This window comes from Bos grunniens, chromosome 6 (genome assembly GCF_055505025.1).
Source record: "Bos grunniens cultivar Pamir isolate PY7600 chromosome 6, Bosgru_T2T1.0, whole genome shotgun sequence".
In the NCBI taxonomy this organism is placed as follows: Eukaryota; Metazoa; Chordata; class Mammalia; order Artiodactyla; family Bovidae; genus Bos; species Bos grunniens.
The window spans coordinates 53,581,767-53,595,822 of NC_141170.1; the positions used below are offsets into that span (position 1 = coordinate 53,581,767).

The window sequence follows — 14,056 nt, forward strand, 5'->3', positions numbered from 1 at the left end:
GTCAGGTAGAAAGACTGAAGATAAAAAAAAAAAAATGAAAAGATTTAAAGGATGTGATAGTATTGACAAGCTTTGATGACATTTTGGAGGTAGGGGTTGCAGGAGAAATATAGGATGAGTGTTTGGGAGCATTGGATGGATGATGGTACCATTCACTGGGATAGGGAACATAGGAAGAAAAGTTTGTTTGCTTTTGTTCTCGTGTCTGAGGGATGAATATGTTTTGGACATATTAGGTTGGGGTCTTTGTAAGATATTTACCTGGAGCTGTCTAGGAAGCAGGCATAGATCGAGCTCAAGAGAAAGGCTTAGAGTGCAGATGGCTCAGGAGTCATCTGAAAGCTGAAACCGTGGGCATACATGAACTTGTACAAGGAAAGAGATTAGAGTGATATGGTAATCATGCTTTTACAGAAACTCTAGAATAGAGGAGGATTAAAAAGACTGTAGAGGAGACTGAGAAGGAGCAACCAAGGATATCTGTCAGAATGGAGGAGCATTCCCTTCTCTCAACTAGACTGTGCTTTGATCCTTAATAATCAACATTGGAGAGCACTGTGTTTCCTTCCTTATCAGATGCAATGATGTTTAGTAGTCAGGTATCTGTATCAGTTACAGCCCTCTGTCCAGGTAGGATTCTGTGTCCTGAAGGAGGTATGGTTCATTTGGTAATGGGATGAACCCATAGGTTTTGCTGGGGGCAGGAGGAGAAGGGGACGACAGAGGATGAGATGGCTGGATGGCATCACTGACTCGATGGACGTGTGTCTGGGTGAACTCTGGGAGTTGGTGTTGGACAGGGAGGCCTGGCGTGCTGTGATTCATGGGGTTGCAAAGAGTCGGACACGACTGAGCGACTGAACTGAAATGACCTGAAAACCTCATTTAGGGAGTGGGGTAATAGTTACAGAAAAGAATGCAGGTAAAGGTGGTTTGACTCCAACCATCACTTTTCTGCAGCAAGAAGGGTTGTAGGAACTAAGCACATGCAGTCATAGTTCACCTGACTGCCTCTGGGGAGAGCATTCCTTTCTACTCCCCTATGCTTTTGTATAAACTAAATAACAAACAACTGTGGCTTCTGAACATGAAGTGATTTTTAAAATAAAACTTGCAGTGGTTGCATGTTCTTTCCCAAGGTTACAAGGGTGGGGCCTGTCTTTTAGGGAGAACTCTGCAGGATTTATATGCCATGAGGAATAATAGACACCATCACTAGTGTATGCCCCTACATTCTCCAGGAGAAACCATTGCACGTAGATGACTGTCAAACACAGAAGGTTTGAGGTGCCATGGGCACTTTCCCAGGGGTTAACTACAACACCAGGAGAATGTGGTTTTAATGCCAGTGCAAGAGAGCATTCATTACAAAAGTAGGGAGAAAACAACAGTGTCATAAATTATGGTAAAGCCAAGGAAAGGATTTAGCTGTGTCATTAGATGAAGAACAAAGAGATATTTGTTGATCATGGTAAAAACAACCAGATTGCAGTGGGTTGAGGCATGTGGGAGGTGAGGAAATGGAGAAAGAGTGGAGGCAACATTTTTTAAGCCGCGTGGTTGAGGCGAGGAGGGAAGGCAGAGGGCAATAGCTGTAAGGCATTGACTGTCAGACAGGCTTTTTTTTTAAGTTGCATTGAACTTCTCGCTGTTCTCAGAACCTGCCATTATCTTTAACAACTCAGTGGCCTTGCAAATGTTTTTCCCTCTTCTTGTTATGCCTTCCCTCCTGCTTTGCCAACTGGAGAGTTTTCATTTATTCAAAGCCAAGCTCAAATTTCATCCTCCCTGATGTTTTTCTAGGCTACTCCAAGCAGAGTCAATCCTTCTGATCCCCATGCTCCACAACATGACTTTGACTCCTTTTGATGAACTTCCATGCTGGATTATAAAACTCTGTATGTCTTTTTTCTTTATTGCAGCCTGAGCTACCAGGCATGAGTTGTGTTTGGTCTTTTCAACCAGATTGCTAAGTACACACTCTGTATCTGTCAGTGTCGGGAGCTGAATACTTAAGTATAAGCAGGGCTGCCCTCGTGTTGTTCACAGTGTAGTGGGGGGACAGTTAAGGAAAAAATCAACAATCTTAAAACAGTGTGGTCATGTTTTTATTGAAGTATTTATGGATTGATATGGTAGTAGTGAGCATATGGGTAGAGGATGTCTATATCTGAGAAGATTTCTAGGAAAAAAAGATAGCAGAGGAGGACAAAGTTTAGCCAGCTACATAAAGGATGAGTGTTTTAGCACAAAGTGAAAGAGCTTGATGAATTTAGTAAACTTTAAAAAGTTCAGTGTGACTGCAGACTAGAATGCTCTTTTGGATTTGGGGGACAGGAAGCTAGAAAACAACTTAGAACCAAATCATGAAGGCCTTATAGCCAGCTGCCCCAAAACTCCATAAAAGCATCTCCAAATCAAACTTGAAACATAGTAGATTTCTGTTACCACAGATCTTATTATCCCATGGCTTTTTCGATATGTCGGTATATTTTAATACATAAATATTATATAGAAAAAGAGCTCACTGTGATTAGTTTAATATAGTCACATAGGCATGCATACACATGCACATTCACATCGCACACTTGGGAATGTAAGGATTAGGGGATTGCACTACCATCTGCCCCTGCCGATGCCTTTCTCCTTGTGTACCGTTTGAGCTGTTATGGCCCAGAATCCTTGTTATTACACTTAATTCCCAGTGATTCCTCTCATTTGTTTATTCATGGACTAATTAGTGTTTACCTCCTATGGTCTGGGCAGTTAGTTAGATACTGGTGATGCATTGAAGAAGGTGGTCATTGTCCTTGTTCTCAATGTGGAGTGAACATTGCCAGATGTAGGGGTTGACAGGGAAGAGACTGCAGGGGAATTCCATGAGTTTGGGTAGTAAGGTGAAGCATGACACATGAGGCCCTGCAGTACCGATATTGCTATAGGCAGAGTGTATGGAGAACTGCTAGGCATGAGACTGTAGAGGTAAGACCATTGCAGAGCTTTCGAGGCTATAAGAAAGCCTTTGGACTTCATCCCAAGGGCTTTAGAAATTCAAAAGCACACTTAACAGCACTTCATTGTATGGATCTTCTTTCCCCATATCATGTAATATCTCGGGTGCCTCTTGTAGCTTCTGTTCACTTTCAAAATCAAAGAGCTCCATCCAGTCCAATTTAAATATCAATATTTTATGCCATTTAGAGCTTCTCTCCTCTTCTTAGCCATAGTCACAAGTAAGGGTTGCATAGTGGCTGGTGGGCTGTGATCGACTATTCTTCTCTTTCTGGGTCTTTCTAGAGTTGAGGCAATGAAAAGGGAAATTATAAAAAGGAAGGAAGTATCTTTTTTATTGGTAAACATTTTTCAGGTGTGTTTATTTTTTTATCAGAATATAATTGCTCCACATTGTGCTAGTCTTTGAAGTGAATCAGCCATATGCATACATACATCCCCTGCCTCTTGGACTTCCCTTGCACCCTCCCCATCCCACCACTAAAAAGAATGAAATAGGGTCATTTGTTGAGATGTGGGTGGACCTAGAGTCAATTAAACAGAGTGAAGTAAGTCAGAAAGAGAAAAACAAGTATCATATACTAACACATTTATGTGGAATCTAGTAAAATGGTACTGATGAACCTGTTTCCAAGGCAGGAATAGAGACGTAGACGTGGAGAACAGACATGTGGCCACGAGGGTGGGGAGCAGAGGGTGGGACGAATTGGGAGATTAGGAAATATCTCTTTACTTAGCCGTTCTGTAGGTGGTTCTCTCTTGGCAGTCAGTGACATTTGTATGGCTGTTAGATAAACGCAGGACCTCTCATGGGGCATGCATGTGATTTCCTTTCAATGACCTCTGTTATCCAAAACACCAAAAACACAGCTGGTTTATTCTTTTGTAGTTCTCTTGGGGCGTCCTACTCAGTCTCTGACTCTGGCACTTTACCTTGTGGCCTTTTACGGATGGGTGTCATTCTCTTGTCAGGCCACCCTTTTTTTGAGTTTGGGGACTTGGGGAAGAAGGCTACTGCTAAGGTGATTTATACCAGGCTATACCAGGCTACCTTCTTTGAAATCCAAACTATTTCTAAGAACTTTATATGTATTATCCCACTTCATCCTTATAAGAAATAAGTTGTATAATTGCCACTGTTTTACAGATAAGTCGGCTGAAATAAAGAGAGATTAAGTAACCTGCTCAAGATCAAGTACCCTGGTCTACTTGACTTATGAGCCCATGCACCTAACATCTATTTCATGTCACTCAGCTTATTATTGTTGTTATTTTTCCATCTTGTGTTTGAGTCAGTTTTAAATATGGAAAGAAGACTTTGACAATTTCAAAACTCTGATTCTCAACGTGAAACTAAATTCTTGCTGTAACTTTCCATGACACTTGACTGGAGTCTATATTTTAGTCTATAAAGAAAGAAATTTCTGTCCCACCTCCAAGGATTGTTTTTATGTATGGTACAACAAAAAGAACATAGTGCCAGGAAACTTAAGGTTTGAGTTCAAATGTTGGATTTCTTTCTCTTTTTTTAATGATATGACTTCTGAAATATTCCCTACCTGTTAAATGGAAATACTGCTGCATAGTTAATAAGGCTGTTGGCTTAAAGCTCAACATTCAGAAAACAAAGATCATGGCATCCGGTACCATCACTTCATGGGAAATAGATGGGGAAACAGTGGAAAGAGTGTCAGACTTTATTTTTCTGGGCTCCAAAATCACTGCAGATGGTGACTGCAGCCATGAAATTAAAAGACGCTTACTCCTTGGAAGGAAAGTTATGACCAACCTATATAACATATTCAAAAGCAGAGACATTACTTTGCCAACAAAGGTCCATCTAGTCAAGGCTATGGTTTTTCCTGTGGTCATGTATGGATGTGAGAGTTGGACTGTGAAGAAGGCTGAGCGCTGAAGAATTGATGCTTTTGAACTGTGGTGTTGGAGAAGACTCTTGCGAGTCCCTTGGACTGCAAGGAGATCCAACCAGTCCATTCTGAAGGAGATGAGCCCTGGGCTTTCTTTGGAAGGACTGATGCTAAAGCTGAAACTCCAGTACTTTGGCCACCTCATGCGAAGAGTTGACTCATTGGAAAAGACTCTGATGCTGGGAGGGATTGGGGGCAGGAGGAGAAGAGGACGACAGAGGATGAGATGGCTGGATGGCATCACTGACTTGATGGACATAGGTCTGAGTGAACTCCAGGAGTTGGTGATGGACAGGGAGGCCTGGCGTGCTGTGATTCATGGGGTCGCAAAGAGTCGGACACGACTGAGTGACTGAACTGAACTGAACTGAATGAATTTTAAACAATACATTGTGTCAAAATGAATTGCAATTGACATATTTTAACTATTAATCATTTTAAGTTCTTTGATTAGATATTTTAAATCATTTGCTGTTAGAATCTGAATCTTTAGTAACAGTTTCTAATTTGTGAACTTGCCAGGCGTCTAGATCCAAAGAGAAAGCCCAGATATCTTGCCCATACAATAGTCCAAAAATGCAGTAGCTGTGGTGATCTGCGGTCTGTTTGTGTGAGCTTCTTTGCATAATAAGGTTTTATGATGGTTACTAATTGGGTTTATTGACACTGCTGATCTGTTCTTAAGCTTCTTACTGTTTGCAATTTTTGCAGGGCTAATACCAGGCTAGATTCTTAATTCCCACCACTTTGAGTACCAACTGAAAATGTTGGAACTTACCATTCTTGTATAGTCTCAGGGTGTTATTTCTTCAATTGTTGTATACCTGCCTCATAAACCGCATTTTTCTTCATGATAAAGAAACACAGATTGAAACTTTAAGGAGACTATTCTTCAATAGCAAAAGGGTATAATGAAATAAATTTTGGTACTTTAAAATACACTCAGTAAATCAAAGTAAATGAGAAATCACTCCAAGAGCAGTCCTGCAATTTGGTCATGTTTTAGTGCGTAGATAAAATTCTTCAGAAATTGGCTACAAGCACTGGCTTATAATTAATGTAGCCAAGCAGTAAGAAATATGCTGTCTTCACTAAGTTAACGTGTCCTTGAAATCATATTTATCCAATTAACTGTGCAATAGAGAGTGATATCCTTATTTGCAATACATTTGATGGAAATAATACTCAGTGGCAGTAAAGACATTGGGCTGGAAAACGCATCCTTGTCTGAGTTCTGTCCCTTGCATGATTGGAAATAGGGCAGTCACTAAATTTGTTTATAAATCCATCTATAAAACAGAGATGTTTGATTAAATTTCCCTTAAAGAGTTTCTCAAATCTTCAAGTGTATGGATTCTTCAACTCTTTCGTCTCAACAGTCTCAAGTGTCCTGTACACCAGCCAGAGGATAGCTGCATGCTGATATGTCCTTATGAAACTTTTTAGTTTCTTTTTAAATTTGCTCCTTATTGTTTGTGTTTTCTCTGAGCAATTTTGTAGTTGATCTTGGTGTTATTTCTTTGGAACCTCGGTTCAAGGGACCAAGTCTTGTTTGTATGAAGAAGCTGTACTGTTTGTACTTCTCTGGCAATTTTCTTGCAACACACAAATCAAGTAATTATTTTATTAGTGTATATTCATGACAAACGAGATTTATTTTAAGAAACCTTTCAAGAATATTCTTTGTATATATATTATATTATATATACATTCATTATATATATGTATATATATGAAATTAAAAATGCAAATAATTTTTTTGGAAATCCTGTTGTAACTTAGTGGATATGCAGTACATATTATTCAATTGAAATGTCTCCTTTCCTTCTATTTTAATCTTGAAATCAAAACCACAAAAACTAGTGAATCAATTGTACTTATTTGTTTACATATCTATATGCTTTTGTACTAATATATTGAAGTATTCTGAGAAGCACAAAATCAGAAATTGGAATGAGATTAATTTTAAATACATATTATTTTCAGGAATAATCATTATATAACTTTTAAAATAGATTTATTTTTTTACTCTACCTAATATTTTTATTCCTGAGAATATTTTAACAATTACTATGTTTAAATGTGCTTTATTTTTATATATCTTGCTTAAATAGTTTATACTATAGCAATCATCTGATTCTAAATTCATATCATTTTAATACTTGTCACAATAACTGCTATAGTTACAGAAAGAGACATAAATTCATGTTTAAGAAGTGTATTATTGGTTACTGGTTACTGAACCATCATGCCAATTTTTATAAAACCCATCCACCAATTCTGGATATACATCTTCATATTCTGAGTATTTGGTTTTCAAAACAACTTAGTATTTGCAATGTCCTTATATTATCATTAACCAGGATTTCATGGTACAATATGTGCTTCAGATGAAGCTCATCATTAAATATAGTGGGTTTAAACTCACATTTTAATTATCTTTACTGAAAATTATAAATTTGCTTTTGCATATTTCTCTGTAGAGTTATTAGTTCATCATTTTTATATGACTAATGAAGAACTCATGTTAGTCATAGAAGTGATATCCCTTTTTCTTGTTGTCCACTTGGATTGTATAATTATTAGTGTTTTCTTTAATCCATGGTATCACTTAGCAGTGAGTTTTTAAGTCAATTTATTTTCACTAGAGTTAGTTTAGTCAAAACTAGATATTATAACTTGAAAATTTACTTGAGTACAAATCACAGTACACTGAATGTAGATGAAATAGGCATCCCTTGACCGTTCCCTGTTGTAGCTTCTTCTCTTCCCATAGGATGACTTACTCACATGACTATCCATTTAGTGGGAGTGGATATAGTGAGAGTACCAGTATCATAATATATATTATTTACTAGCAAAACTTCATTTACTTCTTATATTTAGATAAGGATTCTAAATATGAGAAGAACAAAGTTATAATTGCAGTATATCGTGTTGTAGTAATGGAAAGCTTTATGAAGTAGTAAAGATAAACAGACTTTGTTCTAAATAGATAAACAGTGTTTCATCCAGGTGTTTAGGGAACTGGGAGTGTGGCTGAGTGTTGAGTTCTTGACCCAGGCAGGTGGAGCACTTGTTTTATCTGAGGAATGGCAAGGTTAGGAATTGTTAAAATTGCCTAGTGAAAGTGAACTCGCTCAGTCACGTCCGACTCTTTGCGACCCCACAGACTGTAGCCTACCAGGCTCCTCCGTCCATGGGATTTTCCAGGCAAGAGTACTGGAGTGGGTTGCCATTTCCTTCTCCAGAGGATCTTCCTGACCCAGGGATCGAACCCGGGTCTCCTGCATTGGGGGCAGACGCTTTACCGTCTGAGCCACCAGGGAAGCCTAGAGTGTAACGTGAATGTGCCTGGTTGTGGGGAGGAGGAGATAAATGCACAGTCACTATGCCTAGGATGGCAGAGTACACTTGGGATGCTTTGAAGGCTCAAAAACAGTGTACTTAAAAATAGTTTAAAATATTTATGGCTGAGTCTCGTTGCTATTCACCTGAAACTATCACGACATTGTTAATGGGCTATCCTCAACAAAATAAAAAGGTTAAAAAAAAAAAAAAGGAGCTCACCTGAAACTTACTGTTTGGAAACCTTGAGTATCTCCATGTGAGGGGTCTATAGGAAAGGTTTCCTACTATTAGCAAGAATTTCTGAAACAGATAAACATCACATAGTTTTATAGAAATAGAAAATTTGAAGTTTTATAAAAAGTTGTAAAATATGTTCATTTACTGAACAGGTAAGTGTCCAATATGCTCACATCAGACATGAATTTGGCAAAACCACATTTGCAAAGACACATTTACATAAAAACATATCAGATAGGACAAACTTACAGGGTCATATGGATGCCTAAGGTCAAATCATGTTGATGTATGGCAGGGGCCATCACAATATTGTAAAGTAATTATCCTCCAATTAAAATAAATAAATTTTAAAAACTCATCTTTTAATCTAGTTTTTTTTTAATTGAGCTATATTTCTATAAATTACATTTTAAAAAGTGACTGAATCACAGTGAGGGTAGATTAGGTGATGATATTTTCTGCTAAGGTTTAGGACCCAGAGCCACTCTTTACTTCTGTCCGTATATCATTACCTGTGGCTGACTATGGAGAAGGCAAGGGCACCCTACTCCAGTACTCTTGCCTGGAAAATCCTCCGGACGCAGGAGCCTGGTGCGCTGCAGTCCATGGGGTCGCTAGGAGTCAGACACGACTGAGCGACTTCACTTTCACTTTTCACTTTCATGCATTGGAGAAGGAAATGGCAACCCACTCCAGTGTTCTTGCCTGGAGAATCCCAGGGACAGGAAGCCTGGTGGGCTGCCGTCTATGGGGTGGCACAGAGTCGGACATGACTGACGCGACTTAACAGCAGCAGCAGCAGTGGTTGACTATTTACCTTTATCCATTCAATTTTTGAGGAATTGTTCAGAATCATTTACTTAAGTGAAGAAGTGAAGTGAAGTTGATCAGTCGTGTCCGACTCTTTGCGACCCCATGGACTGTAGCCTCCCACGCTCCTCCGTCCATGGGATTTTCCAGGCAAGAGTACTGGAGTGGGTTGCCATTTCCTTCTCCAGAGGATCTTCCCAACCCAGGGATCGAACCGGGATCTCCTGCATTGTAGGCAGACGCTTTACCATCTGAGTCACCAGGGAAGTTCCTTAAGTGAGGTTTGTACAAATGATTTGATATTGTCATAAGTATGTGACATTTTTAATGTCTTTTTCTAAACAGACAATTTTAGTTGAGTGAAATTGCCAACTGCTAAGGTGTTTATTTTCAAACATGTGATAACTGTGGCTTTGTGCTCAAAGGACACTTTCTGAATTTCCAGTCTCAGAGGCATAACTGAACATTTTAGTTATTTATCATGAAAGTTTTTGCACGAACATACATTGACCAAAATTTTAATATCCAATAAATTGTCAGTATTGATCACAATTGTGAATTGTACATATTTAAAATGTATGCATTCTCTTGTCCTAAGAAGGACAGAGAGAGAATGAGAAAAGGGAGGTGGGGAATGATAAAGAGAGAGGATGAAAGACAGAGAGAGACAGATTGAATAAATCAACTTAAAGTATTGAAGAATGATAATAGAGGAAGTGATCAATAGTTGGTCTGTATGAATATTTAAAGGTACATTGTAACCTGGGGGTGTTTTTTTGCAAAGCATTAATATTTTTAGTATTCTAATACCTTGTCAAATTATTTTCATTACAACTAATTCATAAAATAAACTTTATTGAAATCATCTCCTAACAATTTCTTGTTAACAATATGATATCTCATCATTTTTTTAGGGTTAAAAAAGCAATAAGATATTTTATAGTTTCTTTGGCAACAGAAAATGTCATTTAGATCTGACAGTGTGTATGTTTAAGAGTTGCTGTTTTGCCCTTCCTTTTTTATTTTGCTACTGAGAATCAGGCTGCCTGCTTATTCATTCTTGAGATAAATGATTAAGTAATTTGGGACAAATCCACCAGACTCTGCTCAAGCATGCCCCTTGTCCAAGTAGTTTTAAACCATACAATGCAGTAAAACAGTTTGACTGAGACTTTATTCAACTGAATGAGGTCAGAGAAAGTATTTCTCTTTTTCTTTTCATAATGTGTACCTAATTGTGTGAATATACATGCTTTATCCTTTTGTAAATGGCAATAATTATTGATAAATATAAAGGAATGATTTTTCAAAATTCACTTCTCAAAATAGTTTTCTCTGTTTTTAAACTATATTATTACTTTTTTCCAATTTTATAGTATCCTTGTATCTAAAATAATTATTATTTTCAAAAATTCTATTTTCTATTTCAGGAATATACAATCGATGTTTTCTTTCGACAAAAATGGAAAGATGAACGATTAAAATTTAAAGGTCCTATGAACATCCTTCGACTCAACAATTTAATGGCAAGCAAAATCTGGACTCCAGATACCTTTTTCCACAATGGGAAGAAATCGGTGGCACACAATATGACAATGCCAAATAAGCTTCTCCGAATCCAGGATGATGGGACCCTGCTCTACACAATGAGGTATATGTGTAGATCTGATATGTTGCCTTTGAATACTGAGGAATCTATGTATTAACCAACCAGCCAAGCTAGGTATCAAGAACTAGCAAGTTGAATGCCTTTATAACAGATTATTGAGATAACCAGAATATGTTTTGTGAATGCTTGAATCTTAAAAAGCAAAGGTAAAGTAGTATTTATGAGTTTGAATATCATTTTAGTGTGTTAAAAGTTAAAAATTGCTTTAGCTGTTAAAAATTTATTTATTTTTTTGTCAATTTACTTTTCATACTACATTGGAGTTAAGTTCAATTTTAACAGTATGGTTTAAAATGTTCTTTATACTAGGATGAAGTTTTATTTTTAATATCTCATAAACTATTCCTTCAAAATTTTAAGGCCTTTTTTTAGCACATTTCACTTACTATTTTGATCCTCCTTAGGAAATAAAAAATACTTTTATAACTTCAGAGATCCCTTGTAACTCCAAGTTCAGATGATACAATCTTAAAAATTATCTAAAGAAATATATAGTTGTTGACTCTAGCAACTATTCCATTTTAACTCTTCTCACAAATTAATCTTTTAAAATGTTATGTAGCAAGGAAAACAATTACAAATCTAATAAAATGATGTATAATCTAAAATGTAAAATTTGATAAAGACTTTGTATAAATAAATAACTTTCATCAGCAATATATAGACAGATGTTTATTCCAGGCACTTGATATATTATTATTTCATGTGAAATGTTAAGTGGTAAATTTCAGTTGTGAAAGTTATTTAAGAAGGGACAATATGCAGTCCTGATCTTTAAAGAAAAAACTTTTTTTTTTAGTTTTCATTACTAAATGACCATTGTCTAAAATGCAAGCTAGCTATTCATCCTGCTTCTCTTGTTGAATCTTGCAATACAGATATCATATCCTGCTTGGTTTTACACATTAATCAGTCCTGTGAATTAAGAAAAAATTGGAAACTTGGGATTTTGGAAAAAATTGCATAGAATTCTACTTAAATACTCTCTTAAAAGTATATGCTGTGCTGTGCTCAGTCATGTCTGACTTTTTGCAACCCCATGGACTGTAGCGCCATGCCCCTCCCCTCCTCCAAGCCCCCCCGCCGAGGTTCTTCTGTCCACAAAATTTTCCAGGCGAGAATACCAGAATGGGGATCTTCCCAACCTAGGGATTGACCTCAACTCGTATCTCCTGCATTTCCTGCATTTACAGGCAGATTCTTTACAGCTGAGCCACCTGGGAAGCTCTTAGAAGTATATACATTATAATTAAATTGTTGGTCACATTTGTTTTGGTCATCATAAGAGATTCATCTGTAATTTCAAATTAGTACCTATTTTAACTTTACCTTTGTGCAAAATGGAATAATTGATAATTTTCTTTATAATAAATTTGCTATGATTACTCTTTAATGTGACCTTAAAGATACAAAATATATTTCTTTAACATTTATAATTCAACAATTTTGGACTTCTGTCCATTTGATTAACAGTCTAGTCTCAAAAATATATTTCTAAGATATATATATATATATTTATGTATGTATTTACAGATATAAATAAAGACAGATGTATATATATATCCTAGAAATATCTTGCTGAGACTAGCATATATATATAATCTATGGGCTTCCTGGGTGGCTCAGATGGTAAAGAAACTGCCTGCAATGTAGGAGATCTGGAGTCTATCTCTGGGTTGGGAAAATCCCCTGTAGGAGGAAATGGTAACCCATTCCAGTATTCTTGTCTGGAGAATTCCATGGACAGAGGAGCCTGGTGGGTTACAGTCCATGGGGTTGCAAAGCATAGGACGCGACTGAGCAACTAACATTTTCACTTTCATATGTATCTATATATAGTATATAATATTCATTTACAATTTATTAATTTTGAAGGGTGCTTCCCCAAGGCATTATTGAATTCTTGTATCAGTTTTGCTATATGGTTATTGATGGAACATTGGGAGAAAATAGCTTTCTTTTTATGATAGAGATTTTTTCCATTTTTTTCTTTAAGATTTCTGATGTTAATATTGAAGTTAATGGGAAACTAACCTTCAAAAACATGTACATAACTTTTTCTTAACTAACCAGAGAGTATGAAATGCTTAAGTAAAATGCATTTTTAATTAGGTTTTGTTACTTACACTCAGATTTTATTGATGCTAATATCTTCTGAACGATTGCCTAAATGTGAAAGAACAGAAGGATATTTAAATGTGAATTAGCCTAATCGGATGCCATGATGAGGGTCCTACCTCATCATTCATTAATTTTATTGACAACAGTAAGGAGTGATTTATCTTGACTTGCCAATTTACTTAAACAAAGAGTGGAATTTTAACTTTTAGGCTTACAGTTCAAGCTGAATGTCCAATGCACTTGGAGGATTTTCCAATGGATGCCCACTCATGTCCTCTGAAATTTGGCAGCTGTAAGTATGGGGATGGAGGTACATGTTTTGGGTCAATAAAATCAAAGATGGTCAGCATCACAACTTAATTGTGTACTTCCTTCTCATATGATGGGATGCTTAATGCTTTTCTAACAAGATGTAGAAACAAAAAATATACTGACTTCCCTCAAGTAATCAATTGGCTAGCCCTCCTGTATTCTCAAATATCATTATATCTTAATTATTATGTTTAATTGTCATTTACCTTACTGCTAGTAAAAAACACCGTATGTTTTTATACATATGAAAAAGTGGGAGCTCCTTGAAGTTCCGGACTATTATCATTTACCTCCTTTTTCAAGTGCAAATGCATTAAAAATGCAACATAAAGTGGGTTTTTTTCCAACTGAGAGTAAAAATGTTAAGGATAGATTCTGTTGTTTAGTGATCAGCCTGACACAAATGGCAGCAGAGAATAGGTGAAAAAAAAGAAAAATGAAGCTGGATGTCTGTAATTATCTTTCTACTTTCTAATAATAGAGGGATTTTTTTTTCTAAAATAAATTTGAAAGAGTCAGTGGAGCAAGATTGCTCCATGTGGGCACTTTCTGTGTACAAAAAGTATTTCAGAAAAGGCACTGTGCATTTGGCTGTTGTTTAGGTCACTGAGGTTGT

The 14,056-nt window shown here is 36.7% G+C and overlaps 1 protein-coding gene across 2 annotated transcripts in view; it reads left to right on the forward strand.

The window, feature by feature from the left end:
• The window catches only part of GABRA2 (gamma-aminobutyric acid type A receptor subunit alpha2), a 142,265-nt gene that overhangs the window by 66,257 nt on the left and 61,952 nt on the right, over nt 1-14,056 (forward strand). For both annotated transcript variants that reach the window (XM_086407691.1, XM_086407692.1), the window contains exons 5-6: nt 10,769-10,989; nt 13,338-13,420. In XM_086407691.1, coding sequence (XP_086263817.1) covers nt 10,769-10,989; nt 13,338-13,420 — 304 coding nt within the window. The remainder of the gene's footprint in view (nt 1-10,768; nt 10,990-13,337; nt 13,421-14,056) is intronic.